At 36.8% G+C, this 16,488-nt stretch overlaps 1 protein-coding gene across 1 annotated transcript; it reads right to left on the bottom strand.

The window, feature by feature from the left end:
- Positions 1-12,235: 12,235 nt before the first annotated feature.
- Positions 12,236-12,850, bottom strand: LOC131648775 (uncharacterized mitochondrial protein AtMg00810-like). The gene has a single exon (XM_058918502.1). The coding sequence runs from the start codon at positions 12,848-12,850 to the stop codon at positions 12,236-12,238; it is 615 nt and encodes a 204-aa protein (XP_058774485.1).
- Between the last annotated feature and the right edge of the window lie 3,638 nt (positions 12,851-16,488).

The following is a 16,488-nucleotide window of genomic DNA, read 5'->3' as shown; positions in this document are numbered from 1 at the left end:
AGTCAAAGAAAAAACCTTTCCTCCAAATTGGTTCTTCTTTGGTTTAGTACATTGTGGGCTAATGTGACCTTTTTCACCACAGTTGTAGCAAGTTACAACATTCTTCTTACAATCAGAAGCAATATGGCCCACTTTGTCACACTTGAAACATTTCTTCTGATGAAGCTTGCATTCATTCTTACGGTGTCCAATCTCGCCACAGTTGTAGCATCTGACAAAAGCACTGGAGTCCCCCCCACTAGGCTTCTTCCAATCAACATTTTTACCTCTGCCATATGGCTTACCTCTATCCATATGCTTCTTACCTTTTCTGTCAACGAACTCGCGAGAGTGAGATGACTTCATCTTGATATTATCTTCCTCAAGTATCCTGCTACAGTCAACCAAATTAGCAAACCGTCGAATCCTCTGATATCTGATACCCTTCTTGATTTCATCACGAAGGCCATTCTCAAATTTGATGCATTTCGAAAATTCACCAGCCTCATCATTGTTTTAGTAAGTATAATACTTTGCCAATTCTACAAACTTGGCAGTGTACACTAGAACTGTCATATTGCCTTGCTTCAGCTCCATAAACTCAATCTCCTTCCTTCCCCGAACATCCTCAGGAAAGTATTTCCTCAAAAATTCCCTCTTGAACACAGCCCAAGTGATTGCTATCCCATCAATATCTAGCTCTGTCTTGGTAGAAATCCACCAGCCGCCAGCTTCCTCAGATAACATGTGAGTACCATACCTCACCTTCAAGTTCTCATCACAATCAATCACTCTAAAAATCCTTTAGATTTCCTTCAGCCATTTCTGAGCACCTTCAGGGTCGTGAGTGCCTTTGAACAACGAAGGGTTGTTCCTTTAAAATTCTGCCAATTGTATGTTCGCACCAATCCCAGCACCATTGGCATTTCCTCCTAGCACGCCAACAATCATCCCCAAAGCCTCAGAAATTGCATCATCATTCCTTCCGCCTCTTCCAGCCATTGCTCTGCTTAATTCATAAACAATTTGTCAAAACAAAAGTATCGACAAGTCAACTCATACTAGTCGCAAACACAGGGAAGAATGACACTAAGACTCTGGTTGCAACGACCGACTATGCTCTAATACCACTATTGTAACACCCTTCTAACCCTGCAGAAATTAAATAAATAATTCAGAGTAACATGAAACAAGGGTGCCATAATTCAATTTAAAACAAAATAACGTACGTTATTGTCATGCATTCACTAAGGGAAATTCGTCATAGTTCATAACATCTCATGTTAACATAGCGGAAAATAAATCATACGGATAAGTTCAACATCTTTGATACTATATCCTACAAATAACTCAAAACATAACAAATAGAGTTGTAAACTCATAACTCAAAAACTTGCGTTCCCCAGTGTTACAATATCAGAGCATGACACCTGACGCTATACTAAACATACTGACTTATGAGCTAATCCTCACTAAGTCGAAAGCCACCATCCTCAATCTGAAAATGATAACATGTAAGGGTGAGTCTAATCACAAATAAAAAATATTATTGCATCATAAATAATAACACATCATAGTTATATTATTCACCTAATTGTATTATATTCAAACAATTAATCATCACACAATCAATACATCATCAAACCATAACACTGAAAATCACATTCAATCATGTTATGAAATCATGCGTATGAATGAAGTGACACTATGCATGTGGTAGCAACATCATCAATGGGAATAATCCACCGACCGATCCAACATCATCAAGATACGGCCCTGCCAGCACAAATTCCACACAATGGGAATTATGCCCTTCACTGATCCACAACAATCATCTGGATACATCCCTCAACAAATGATTATGAATTAATGCAAACATTTATATAACATACTTATACTATCGTTAATCCCATGAACAACATCGTCTCTTGTTCAAACCATCATCATCATCATCATCAAAGCATGTTTATATATATTAGCATTATTCAAATATAATTAAATCATCATCCAACACAAAGGTTATTTCTTAAGGTTCATCATACTCGAAACGACACTCAAAACAGGCCAACGGTTCAAAAGTTATGCATCGTCAAACTTTCAAAAATCTAAAAGCGAGAAAATTCTGCACACACGCTGTCCGTATGCGTACCGTACGCGTATCAATAGAGGCTGATTTCCACATCAAAATGCGCCATACGAGTATCACATCACCATACGCGTACCACCCCCTCTCATACGCGTACCGGCAGAAGGTTGAAGTTTGACGAGACAGGGCAGCGTACCATACGCGTACGGCCCATAGGAAGTCCTCCATACGCGTATCATACGCGTACCATACGTGAATCATAGTGACTTCTCCAAAAACCTGCAATTGCACCAGTCTGTTTTCCACTCGTTTCCACCATTATAGTCTGCGATTTTGGATTTAAACAACAATTTTTGCACACTTTAACATATAGGATTCATCTAACTTCAACAATCTATCATCCTATATCAATTTTACTCATTAAAAATCTAACTTCTACTCAATTAGTTAGAAACCTATATTCTCAGATTCAGTTTCATGGATGAACACAGCAACACATCAACAACACCATATTCATACCAAAACATATATTCACACACAATTATGCATAAAAATCAACATAGGTAACATCGAATTATATGATCTATTCAAAAATCATCCTAAACCCCGATCTAATCATATAATCAATTGACCTAAACAAAAAATCTAATCATGTCCTATCACCTATAATACGATAAGAGATGCTAATCGGAGAGTCATCCCTTCCTCCTCTGTTCCTCTTCCACGTTCTTCGAGTTCCCAACTTCTCAGCTCTTCTTTCACATTCTATTCCTCCTTCTCTAATTCCTTATTATTTTATGAAAAATAACTTTTAATTAGAAAAAGGGCTTTACTAACATAACACCCCTCTTCTTACTAGTATCACACATGGCTCAATGCCATAAACCAATCTTTTCCAATTTAATTTCAAAAAACCAAAATAATTCTAACTATTAATTTAAATTCCAATTAAATTAAAAATTAAAATATACGGGTGTTACACCACTCATCTTTGGTCTGTAAGGAGACGAGTTGTGATGTTCAATCTTGAATTCTTCACAAAGTTCCTTCATAATTTTGTTGTTCAAATTTGACTCATTGTCAGTGATTATCTTGCTAGGAATGTTGTAGCGACAAATGATATAATTCTTGATAAATCTGGCGACAACTTGTCTTGTGACGTTTGCATATGAAACTGTTTCGACCTACTTAGTGAAATAGTCTATGGCTACCAAGATGAAGCGATGTCCGTTGGACGCTTTTGGCTCGATCATTCTGATCATGTCGATTCCCCACATGGAGAAAGGCCAAGGGGAAGAGAGTATGTTGAGAAGAAATGGTGGCACGTGAATTCTATAGGCGTAGATTTGACATTTGTGACGCCTCTTTGCATATTGGTAGCAATCTGACTCCATTGTCAGCCAATAATATCCTGCTCTCAGTATTTTCCTTGTCATGGTGTTTCGTCGGTGTGAGTACCAAAGGAACCTTCATGTATTTCTCTCATGAGTGATTCTGCTTCGTTTTCGTCAACGCATCTGAGCAGAACCATGTCGAAATTTCTCTTGTACAGAACATCTTCATTCAGGAAGAATTTGCCAGCTAACTTTCTCAAAGTTTTTCTACCTTTCTTTGATGTTCCAAGAGGGTACTCTTGCCTTTGAAGAAAGTTTTTGATGTCGTGATACCACGGTTTATCGTAGGTGATTGCTTCTACTGTGAATCTCAAGATGTAATTCAGATGTCCAAGAAATCCTCTAACTTGTTTCTCGGTTCTAGGTGAAGGCATTTCTTGAATTGCCTTGACTTTGTCTGGATCTACTTCAATTCCTCGTTTGCTGACGATGAAACCAGGGAGTTTTCTTGAGTAGACACCAAAGGTACACTTGTTGGGGTTCAGGCGAAGCTGAAACTTCTGTAAGCGTTGAAATAGCTTTGACAGATTCTGTATATGATCTTCCTCATTTTTTGATCTGGAAATCATGTGGTCCACATAGACTTCCACTTCCTTATGCATCATGTCGTGGAAAAGTGTAGTCATGGCTCTTTGATAGGTTTCCCATGCGTTCTTAGGCCCAAAAGGCATAACGCGATAGTAGAACGTTCCCTAGGGGGTGATGAAAGATGTCTTCTCCATATCTTCAAGTGCCATTTTGATTTGGTTGTATCCTGAAAATCCGTCCATGAATGAGAAAACGTTGGATTTTGCTGTACTGTCAACCAACATGTCAATATGTGGTAAAGGAAAGTCATCCTTAGGGCTAGCTTTGTTCAAATCTTTGTAGTCGACGCATACGCGGACTTTTCTGTCTTTCTTGGGAACGGGAACAATGTTAGGTAACCACTGAGGGTATTTTGAAGTGACGAGGAAACCAGTGTTGATTTGCTTTTGAACTTCCTCTTTGATTTTCATGGCCATCTCCGGATGAGTTCTTCTAAACTTTTGTTTGACCGGAGGGAATTCTGGTTTCAATGGCATGTGATGCTCCACTATACTGGTATCCAACCCTGGCATATCCTGATAGGACCAAGAAAACACATCTGAGAATTCTTTGAGCAGTTGCATCAAACTTTCTCTGATTTCTGAACTGAGCGAAGCTCCAATCTTAACCTCTTTTCTATTTCCATCAGAACCAAGGTTAATGATCTCTAAAGGCTCATTGTATGGCTGAATGGCCTCTTCCCTTTGTTGGAGTAGCTGAGAAATTTCTTCTGATATTTCTTCGTCTTCTTCTTCCTCTTCCTCGAATACAGGAAACTCAAAGTTTGGAGAACTCATGTAATCACACGTTTCAACGGTTTTTTTTATGATTAATCTGCATATGTGCGATGAATTTTATTTAGAGAACGAGGGAATACTCGGTGTATGCAGTTAATGGAATGTTTTTATGTTTTTTAAAGGTTTTTTTAGGATTACCAATTTCCGAAAAAAGGAAAAGGGTAAAAACTAAAGAAGGAACAAAATGACATTTTTATTTATCGACAGCCATTTCTTGAAACAAAGACCCTATGAAACAAAACACTGTTGCTTTGGGCAAAGAAAAGAGGGACATTTTCCTAAGAAATAGTAAAATGCAAAGCCCTATGAAACATCTCTTCATCACGGGCTATGGTGAGAGGAAAAAATAACGGTGAAAGTTTTTACTTAGGAGTGCGAACAATAGTCGAAAATTCAACAACTGTCCAATCGTGGCGAACCCCATTGTGCACTATGTAATCTGGCACTTTAGGCTCGAGTTGGCATGTGGTAGGTCTTGATTTACCAACCACTGTCTTTGCAACACTCAGACGATCTTCTTCTGCTTCAGCAGACTGAGCGTTGTGAGCATACCCATTCCCAAGTGGAGTATGTCAGATTTTCTTTTGAGGAAACTTCTAATCTTCTGAATGGAGAGACTCTTTGTCGGAGACACTTTCGAGATCATCCTCTTCTGTATTTTGATCTTGCTCTTCTCCCAAGATGGCGTTGACTAGGTATGTACATTCTCAATCCGTGGCCTCAGAAGGTGATTTAAGGATATAGTCCTCAATGTTGTCTTCACCAGACGGTGATGATGAATAGCAAGGCTTAAATATCTCCTTTGGCTGAGTAAAGTACTCATGATCAATATTTCATCTAGTAGGAACAATGTCTTCAAAAGGGATTTTTGAACTTTTAGGAGCGGAGTACTTCACCATGTAGTCGAACTTTTCGCTTGGTTCTCCTAATGTATCCCAGGTTTCTTCGGGGATAGGAGAAACTTCTTCTGATGAACCATGATTTTTGGTGGCGAGGCTATAGTCAACTTCATCACTGCTTGGTTGAGTATTACTTCCAGATCCTTTAGACGGATAGCAGAGAGGTTAATTAGACTCTGCCAAGGAAATGTATCCTGATCTATGAAGGTAGGATATACATTCCTCTTCAAACTTCTCATCAGCGTTTTTCGTATCGATGGTATTGACTGTTTGTTGAACAGGGTGAAGAATTCCTCCACTGCAGAAAGTTTCTTGAATTAGGAAAACTACCTCATTTCCTTGAATAGCCTTTGAAAATGTTGGAGAAATCCAACTCCTGTTCTGTTTTTGTTGTTGGTAGGAATCTCAACGTGCCCCCAACCACTGGTAGTGCCATCCTTTACAACTTGGATTGCATCTTTGTAGAAAGAAATAGATGCTGCTTTCTCCTTACCTTTTTCCTTGTCCAAGGAAAGTGCTTGGAATTTAATTCCAACAACTTCTTTTGGTTCTATGTCGGAGAATGATGACAGACTGCCGACGATCAGAGCTTGTTCTCCACATATGGTTACCAATTTGTCATTTTGTATGAGCTTCAGTTTCTGATGAAGTGTTGAAGTAACAACCCCAGCTTCATGAATCCATGGGCGACCTAGCAAACAACTGTATGCTGCTTGGATATCCTTAACTTGGAAAGTGATTTGGAAAGTGTGAGGACCTATGGTTATGGGGAGATCGACTTCTACAAAAATAGACTTTCTAGATCCATCGAATGCCTTGACGATGACGTTACTGTCCCTTAATGGGAAATCCTTAAAGGATAACCTTGACAAGGTTGATTTCAGCATGATGTTGAGAGAGGATCCATTATCTATTAAGACTCCTGTGAGATCATCATCCATGCAGCTGACTAAGATGTTGAGTGGCAAGTTATGACTCACTCCTTCTTCAGGAAGATCTTCGTCACAGAAACCCAGATTAGTTCCTGCAGAGATGTTGGCAACGATGTTGTTGAATTGTCCTACGGTAACACCAGGTTCTACGAAAGCTTGTTCCAAAACTTTCTGTAGAGCTTCCCTATGAGCCTTAGAACTCAATAGTAGGGAAAGTACATATATCCTAGATGGAGTATGTAGCAGTTGATCTACAATATTGTATTCACTCCTCTGGATTAATTTCAAGATCTCATCATGTTCTTTCGCTTGAGTAGCATTGGTCGGATGATTGTCTTGCTTATGCGGTGCTTCTTCTGAAGGTTTCTCTACATTTTTTGTTGTTCTGTTGAAGACTTGTCCACTTCTAGGGACTCAACTAATATCAACAATGTTGAAAACAGATGGTAATGGTATTTCCTTACCATTTTCAATGAATGCAGCTTTGTACTTGTATGGTATAGCCTTGTCGGACTTATACGGTACAAGATCTGGTAATTAGATGACTAAAAGAACAACTGCTTTCTTCCTACTGTCATACTCAACTTCCATTGGGTAAGAGGTTTCACCGGGAATAATTCTTCTTGGGTGGATGTGCCCTATTTTTTGTTCTAAGGATTTTTTCAAGATGTTTCACGGGGAATAATTCATTTTAACGTTGAACTATAGAAATCTAATTAGGAAAGAGCCTTCATCGGGAAGGCATTCTCAATCCTAGGTCATAGTCCTATAATATATATACAGTTTATTTGTCTTAAGGTTTTTCTCAGACGGAGTTCTAAATAGTGTATATTCCGTTTATATTTGGCAGGAATTTAAATGAAAGCTGTAAATTGAAAGTTATAAAGCCTAACCTGGATGAGGAGGCCTTTGAAAGACATATGTACAAAGCCTTACCATCAACTTGGTTGTTTATTGGTAACAGTATTGAAAAGAAAAAGTGTTTTGGGACTTAGACTCAAGGAGAGGCCCATGTGAAATTGATTTGAAATTGAAGTTGTTTTGAAAACAAATTGAGAGTTTGATTGAAAATAGTTGAATTTGTTTTGAAAATAGAAGAGGTGAAGATGGACACTAGCTCGCATAGGTATATGAAGAGTTTCACCGGGAATAATTCCCTTCAATACCAGAAGAATGTTTTTGAAAACAGATGAGGAGTTGTTTACTGTTTATTTGAAAAGAACAGTTTAAAAAACGAAAAAGGGATAAGCCTTACACTCTATTAGAGGACCAAAAGATTTGAATTTATTACTGTTATGAAAACAGTTGATTGATTTTCTTTTGAAGGATGCAAAGTTTAGTTGTTTTGAAAACCTTTAATCGTCTGTTTAATCGAAGATTGAAAATAGTTTGAAAAATGACAACAGTCAACTTAATTGAGGTAAGAATAATATCTATGCCTAATTAAGACCTAATTGATTAGGGTTTTATCACAAAATTATTTACAAGAAATATTAAGTTTAAAAAATCAAATGAAATTATATTTTAAAGTATTTTAAAATACCTAAAAACACACCATTTTAAACGTAATAAAAATATGTCAAATAAATAATATTTTTGTGACTTTTTTGGATATTCATAAAAATAGGTATGATAAATGAAAAGTGTGTGAAAAATCAAGTGAAAATGATAAATTTTGATAGGTGAAATGATGGTGTAAAGTTGGGAAAAAAGGAAGAAAGAAAAAACAAACATAAATGTTTGTTTTTGTTGTGAGCAAGATTTGAACCCCTCCCCCAATGGGGGTCTGGCACAAATCAAGCCAATTGGGATACATCCCTAGTGTGAAAAAGGAATGCATCCATTTGATAATTATTTGTAAAACAAAGGCTTTTCGAAAAAAGGTTTGAAAAAATAACAAACAAAAGGTCTGAGGGGGGATCGAACCCCATACTTTGGGCAAGAAACGTGGGACGCGCGCTGTGGCCACTAGGGCATACGATGAATTCGAATAATAACACGCAAACCATTCAAAATATAACAAACTTGCTTCTGGAAATTTGAAAATGGCGCGCCAACATCATCTCTGTCTTCAACCTCTCATCACACAACCTATGATTTTTTATCTCTCTCAATTCTCAACCAAACTGAATGATTCAAACATCAAACTTGCTTGTTTTTGGACAAGGAACATGATCATGGGCTCAGAATTTATTTATTCTAAGTGTATCTAAAGAATTACAGCATGAACACTAAGAATACATAAGCCCTAAATTTAAAATTAAATGATGCATACGGTGAATAAATGAATGATGATATATGGTTTTTAAGTCTCTAATAATGCTGAACAAACTGGTATCGAGCTATGAAAAAATTGATTTATGAATTAAAAAGTTGAAGTTCATAGGCTTACCTCTGAAAACTGGAAATCCTGAACCTTGATGGAGGACCCCTAACAATGTTTTGATGATTGCAATAGCTTCCTGGGACTTCACTGATGCTAAATAGATACTCACTTCATCTTGGATCCTCCAGAATTGCTCTGCTCGATCTCTTTTGCTTGAACTCCAAGTGAAAATGGAAGATGATGATTCTGCACTTACAGATGAGTTGCAGGCATCTGGATAGCTTCCTTACACCCCAAGGAACATGTTGATATGCTTAGACTTGATTGACACCCTCTAAATTGCTCTGCACGAATCCACTTGCTTAAGCTCCAAGTTGAAAGTGGATATTTTGATCCTCCACTTTCAGAAGTGTTCCAGGTGCTTGGATCACTTCTAATGAATCTCCTTGAGATGTTAGAAGGCTTACTTTCAAAGGAAGAGCTTTGGTTTGAAGAATTCGATTCTTCTTGCCAAAGAGCCTAAGAAAACAATAAGCGAGAGGGAGAGAAGGATAAAGCAAGAATTGGAGTTGCTTTGGTGTGTCTAATACTGAGGAGAGCACTTTTATTTATAGGCAAAATGATCTGAGTACTAAGGGAATGAAGTAAGCTTAGAAATGTCACTCTTGGAGTAGCTTAGGCATGAAGAAATTTTAAATATCCAAATGCAATTATGGATTATTTGATACCACTCCCTAGCCCTCGGTTTTGCTTGATCTTAGGGGACAATTCTGATGCAGAAATGAGCTCCAATTTGTTGGGAAGAGATTCCTTTGGTGATTAACCACTTGGCCATAAATTTCCCAAAAGTAATCATTACATAATCACATGTTCTTGTTTTTGGGAATATTTTTCAATCCTTATGCAATGATGAAAATGAATACATGGAATCTCTACTGATGTAATATGTGTCATGTAGCATCAATTGGTTGAGGCATTTGCACAAAATTAGCAATAGGTAGAAATTTGGTCATGGCTTAAACAACTTCAAATGCCCAACTTTGAACATGCATAACTTTTTGCTCAAAATGAATTTGAAGATGGTTGAGCATAATGTGGAAAGCCCTTGGTATATACTTCAATTCATTAGTTTGGTGTTTCTTCAAAATCACTTGGGAAGTTTGTGAAAATTGGCCCTGAAGTTTGAAGAAAATTAGGGTTTTTCACCATTTTCAATTTTGCAGCAACTTTGAAGCTCCATATCTCTTCAATGGTTGATCTTTTGTAAAATCAAGAGCTGTGGCAAAGTTGTTCATTGGACCAAAATCTACAACTTTGATGTTAGAAGTTTTCTTCAATTTGTACTTGAAATTTTGAGATATTCCCTCTCAAAGTTTGAAGAAAATCCTTGAAAAAGGCTTAAAAAATTTTCTGAGTATGAAAAGTCAAACTTTGACTTTTTGATCCCTAATTGATTTTCTTGATTTTTTTGGACAAATGACTTCACTAATCACATATTGATGATTTTTATCTTCAAAAGTTCATAGTTGACCAAAAATCCAAAAAGTCAAAGGTAATCCTGTACAATTGACTTTTTCCTGATGAAATGCAAATCTTTGATTTTTGTGATGAATCAAGCCCTCCTCCTCAAAAGCATGAAGTGAATGGATTAAATTGAAGTATTAGAGGTCTCTGAGTCATGTTTGAGTTGTAGAGCCATGTCTTGATTAAAAGTCAAGTGTCCAAAAGAATTAGGTCAAAAACCTTAATAGTGGACTAGATGAAATTGATGACTGTGGATCTTGAATTGAAGTACAAATTCCATTGGATATTGATATAGGGATTATTTGAATACGATGGGGCCTTTGGGATCATGTCTTGAAACATCAGTCCATTGGATATTGATATAGGGATTATTTGAAGACGATGAGCCATGACTTCAGTCCCTAATAGGCTCAAAACCCTAGTTTGGTGACCTGGGTGGGTCTGAGGCCTGATGCATAGGGATTGGAGATCATAGGTGGATGGATGAAACATCTTTCCCTATGATTGTGTTTAAGGATCATGTTGACCATTGATTGATCCTTTTCCTGTATCTCACATACTGGAAACCCTAATAGAATACCTAGTGAAAAGGTGGTTGCTCTGGGTGTCCGTATTGATCTGACAGGGAGATGTGAAATGCCAGATGATGTGACATCTTAAGGGGGTCAAAATTAGGGTATAAATATATCAGATTACAAATAACAGCAGACTCAAGACTAAACACGATAAACACACAGCCTTCGAAACTTGAGTTACAACACAAGTAGGATTATGCAGTTTTTATGAAGAAGCAGCAACGACAAAATTGTGTTTGGGAGAAGATCAAATCATGTTTTAGGTTTCCCATAATCCAATATTATTGGAATAGCTCGTGTCACTACTCCCCCTGAGTTTGCGCAGAAGTTTCCTCTGAATGAACATCTGATAAAAACACCTGATACAAATATATCCTAAAACAAAAACCACTATATAGTTTAGCTTAAGGTACGATGATAAGACATCTGCTTTGACATCTTTTAAAATCTGCTATGATACTTTGGTCACATGTCACAACACTCTTCATAGCATTTCCTGTTCAGAATGTTTTACCAAAATTGCTGCCAACACAGAAACAACAAACTCCCCCTTTGTTAAATTTTGGATAAAACATTATTATACCACAACAAGCATATCCATGATCAGTAACACAACAACAATTAGCAGAGAAACTAAGCATAAACATTATTTTCTCATTTGCTCCCTCTCAAACTTACCATTACCATGAGACTAGCAGAACCAGAGACTAGCAGACAGCTCGCTCTCCAATCTCTCCCCCTTTTCAGCCATAATGTGCCAAACCTCATTGTCAAACCATAAAGTTGCTTAGATGAACAAATAAAACCAAACTAAATGCTAGAAAAGCACCTCTAACAGTACTCCCCACTCCCTTAATTGCTATAAACCCTCATATATGGAGATCCCCAGTTTTCCTCTCAAATTTTCAATTTTATTTGCATCCAAGGCCTTAGTGAAAATGTCAACTAGTTTCATCCCAGTAGCTACAGGTTCTAAGGCAGCAACTTTATCTTCAACCAGCTCTCTTATGAAATGATGACAAAAATCAATATGTTTGGTTCTGTTGTGTTGAATATGGTTTTTGGATATGTTTATAGCACTCTGATTATCATAAAATAATGTCATGACATCCTATCGGACATTATATTCAGTCAACATTTGTTTCATCCAAACCAACTAGGAACAACTGCTTCCTGCAGCAATATATTCAGCCTCAGCAGTGGATAGAGATACACAATTTTTCTTTTTAATGAACCAGGATAAGAGATTAGTCCCCAGAAAGAAACATCCTCCTGAAGTACTCTTCCTATCATCAGCAATTCCAGCCCAATCATCATCACAATATCCAACTAATAAAGAGCAAGATCCGTGAGAATATAACATACCATAATTGCTTGTACCATTCACATACTTCAATATCCTCTTTACTTGATTGATATGACTGACTTTGGGTTTAGCTTGATATCTAGCACATACTCCTAGAACAAAGGTAATGTCAGGTCTGCTGGCTGTGAGATATAGCAGACTACCTATCATACTTCTGTAGAGACTTTGATCAACATTTACACCTTTCTCATCCCTAGACAGTTTTAGATGAGTGGGAGCAGGTGTTCTCTTGTGACTTGCATTCTCCATCCCAAGTTTCTTCATGATATTCTTGGCATATTTACTCTGAGATAGAAAAATGGAGTCTTCCATTTGTTTGATTTGTAGACCAAGAAAATCTGTTAGCTCACCAACAAGGCTCATCTCAAATTCTAACTGCATCTGCTTGACAAAGTGTTGAACCATGTCATTTGACATTCCACCAAACACAATATCATAACATAAATTTGTGCAATCATGATCTTCCCTTTTACTTCTTTGACAAAGAGAGCTTTTTCTATACCACCTTTCCTGTATTCATTTCCACTAAGGAACTCTGTTAGTCTTTCATACCACGTTCTAGGAGCCTATTTCAATCCATACAGAGCTTTCTTCAACTTGTACACATGGCTAGGGAAACTAGGATCAATAAATCCCTTAGGTTGTTCCACATAGACTTCCTCATCCAGGTAACCATTCAAGAAACCACTCTTTACATCCATTTGGAACAACTTAAACTTCAGAATGCAAGCTACTCCTAAGAATAATCTGATTGATTCAAGTCTAGCCACATGAGCATAGGTTTCATCAAAGTCAACTCCTTCAATCTGAGTGTACCCTTGAGCAATCAGTCTTGCTTTATTTTTGGTAACCACACCTTTTTCATCAGACTTATACTTGTACACCCACTTAGTTCCAATAACATTTATCCCTTCAGGTCGTGGGACCGGATCCCAAACTTTGTTCCTTTTGAATTTTTCCAGCTCTTCTTGCATGGCATTGATCCAGAAGTCATCAGTTAAGGCCTCTTTGAAATTCTTAGGCTCAACTTTATAAACAAAATAGGAGTTTGATATGATTTCTCTTGATCTAGTGGTAACTCCTTGATTAGGATTTCCTATAATAAGTTCTTTAGGACGATCCTTTTGAATTCTGATGGAAGGCCCCTAGTTGACTTGATCTGACTCAGGTTCTCCTTGGGTAGAATAGGGTCAGTAAGCCTGTCAAATTGAATAGAATCAACAATTCTATCAGATTGGATATGGTCAGCACCTCTGTCAGTAGAACCTGTTGGAGTTTCATTAAGAGATGTTCCAACATCTTCTAAAACATCATCTTCATCATTCCACCCTGTCATAACCCAATTTTTGACCCTAAGATCATACATCAATTGCATTTTAATCATTAGTCAAGAGCACTATTGTGAAGTTCTATTCTTGATACTATGATTATCTCTGAGGGGAATCATCAAGCATTTCTAGTTTTTTATTTGTTTTACACTAACCAAAATCCCAAAATATGTATTTTGTCTCTCTTGTTTATATTTTACAAGTAAAAGATTGGGAAAAAATCAAAACAGTGCAAGAAAACAAATTTTTGAAAATTTGGTTGTGGAAATCGATTTACCCATATGGGAAATCGATTTCCTGAAACGAAATTTGAAAAAAATAGGGAAGCATGACATCATTTTGGCACCAAACACATTTTTCTTGATTATTCTTTACCATTTACCAATATTCCACCTGACCACAAATTAATTTCCTTCATTAACCTTACTTTAACCCCACTTTACCAAGTTAAACAAATTAATTACCAATTGCATAATTACCAAATTGCCCACACCTCTCTCTCCAATTCTATAAATAGAGGCCTTCACCTCTTCATTTAACAAGCTTGGAATAGCCAAATAAACTCTTGCAATTTCTCTCTTCATCTCTACCAAATTCACCTAAAGCTCTTTCTTCTTTCATAAAATTAGTGAGTTACATCTTGAACCTCACTAATTTTGAGCTAAACCATCATCTATCATTTTCTTCAATTGTTGCTAGATCAAGACTTGTGTTGGTGTGTTCTTAAAGTGGATCCAAGTTTGTGCAAGATTTGGTAAAATTCTATACCCTTTTCCATAATCAAATATGTGATCTATTATTGTTTGTGTGTGATGCACCTTTGGTGCTATATTAGTCCCTTATGGTGAAGAATTGATGGAAAATTCATGCACATTGATGTATGAGATCATAAGGTGTTTGTTGTTTTGCTTAAACAAGGTTTCATGCTTCTATTTGCTGATTTTTCAAAATTTGCGCGCAGGAAATCGATTTCCTATAGAGGGAAATCGATTTCCACTATGTGTTTTGCGCCAAATTTAAAGTCTGCAGGCAGGAAATCGATTTCCTACAGAGGGAAATCGATTTCCAGTGAGGCAGAATGCTTTTTTGCTATTTTTGGCTTGTTTTTGGTTCTAACTCTTCTTCTCTCCATTCTTTTGATATTTTCTTCGAATCACAAATTAGAGGCCTAATTTCTCTCTATTATCAATGGACTTAGGGCGTCGATAGGATGAGAATCCAAATCCGCAAAATTAAGTGATTGAAATTATGGATGAAAGGAGCTTTTGAATGTGGTTCCATCTTTTACTTCTTTTTATTTTGATCGACGAAAGTCTTTGATACCTTGATAATTCTTATGGATTCTTAATAAAGACGAGATCGTTACCTATTTTCTTTTCGTGCGGTATTGCTTTCGGAGAGTGATCTATATATTTCTTCTCTCGCATGCATTAGCACATAAAGTTTTGACCGGCCTCGTTGTAGGGTGATTTCTACATAAATCACCTGGCGATCTGCTTAACATTGCGCAATATTTCGTGTCCCGAATAAAAAAAAAATCAAATATGGAAGAGAAGTGTATGCGGTTAATTTAAGACTTATGGAAGTTGATCGTGTAGTCGCTATGATTTTATCAAGCTTCTGATAAATTTCCATTGAATTTAAATCCGAGAACATCCTTCACTCACCATCGATCTTTATTACTAACTTTGATAACATACTTGACAAGTTTCAAGATAGTTATCTTTAACATCTAACAATTGACTTTAATTTCTGCAATTTATTATATTGCTCTTTATTTCTCTCTTTATGCTTTATTTTATCATTTCATCATGTTTATGTTTCCGCCATTTTTTCTCTGTCCATTTGGACGTTTACATTCCGCTATTTTCTCTTTGTCCATTTGGACATTTTGTTTATGTTTCCGCTATTTTCCTTCTGTCCACTTGGATCGTACACTATTTTTGTGCTAAAACACTAATAAATAACAAAAATCTAAAAAATACATAAGGCTCTCTATGGACTATTAGTTACTATCCCGAGCATTTTGGAGACTTGGACTTGTTGGACTTAGCACCTCTGGACTCTGTTATGTTGTTGTTATTCTGTTGTTATTATGTCTATCTGGCATTGGATTGTTGTCTGTTTGTGTATGCAGGTATTTCCTCGAAAGCCCTTGATGGTTAATTCCAAGGCGTCATGATAAGGATTTTACCCAAAAAACAGCCGTTACTCTACCCGATTTTCGTCAGAATTTTAATGTGCTTAATGCAAAGTGGTGCTAAAGACAATAAGTTCATATGGATCCCCAAGTGGTAATGCGTTGGTTTAGTGTTGTCAGTCCAAAGGATGGGAAATCTATCTTGACTCCTAATTTCAAGCGTTGGCTTCTTATTTTAGTTAGATCGTCCTTTTCCTTAAACTTTTATTTTATGCACTAGGATAGCCTCTTCATCTCCTCCCCTTCTTAGATTTTCAAAATCTTCTCCCTTTTTCTAAAATCTTTTTATATTTGTAATCTCTTTTAAAAACCTTTTCTTTTAAAATATCTTTTACCCTTATTGGCTTTTCTTCAAAAGTTTAGACACGATTAATTGTTGTAGTGAGTTGCGATACCCCACGATTTTGAAATTGATTGATATAATGAGATCTTTTCCGCATGATAGAGCTAGTGGCATACTCGTTGATTTCCATCCCAGTTGGAGCCCTTCTTTCATTTGCGATGCAAAGAACTCA

The sequence above is a fragment of the Vicia villosa genome, linkage group LG2 (genome assembly GCF_029867415.1).
Source record: "Vicia villosa cultivar HV-30 ecotype Madison, WI linkage group LG2, Vvil1.0, whole genome shotgun sequence".
Classification (NCBI taxonomy): Eukaryota; Viridiplantae; Streptophyta; class Magnoliopsida; order Fabales; family Fabaceae; genus Vicia; species Vicia villosa.
Note: the sequence above shows the minus strand (reverse complement) of the source record. Positions and strands in the feature narration are given on the sequence as shown.

Coding starts and splice junctions, on each gene's coding strand:
- LOC131648775 (XM_058918502.1), bottom strand. CDS start 12,850: ATGGTTCAACACTTTGTCAAGCAGATGCAGTTAGAATTTGAGATGAGC.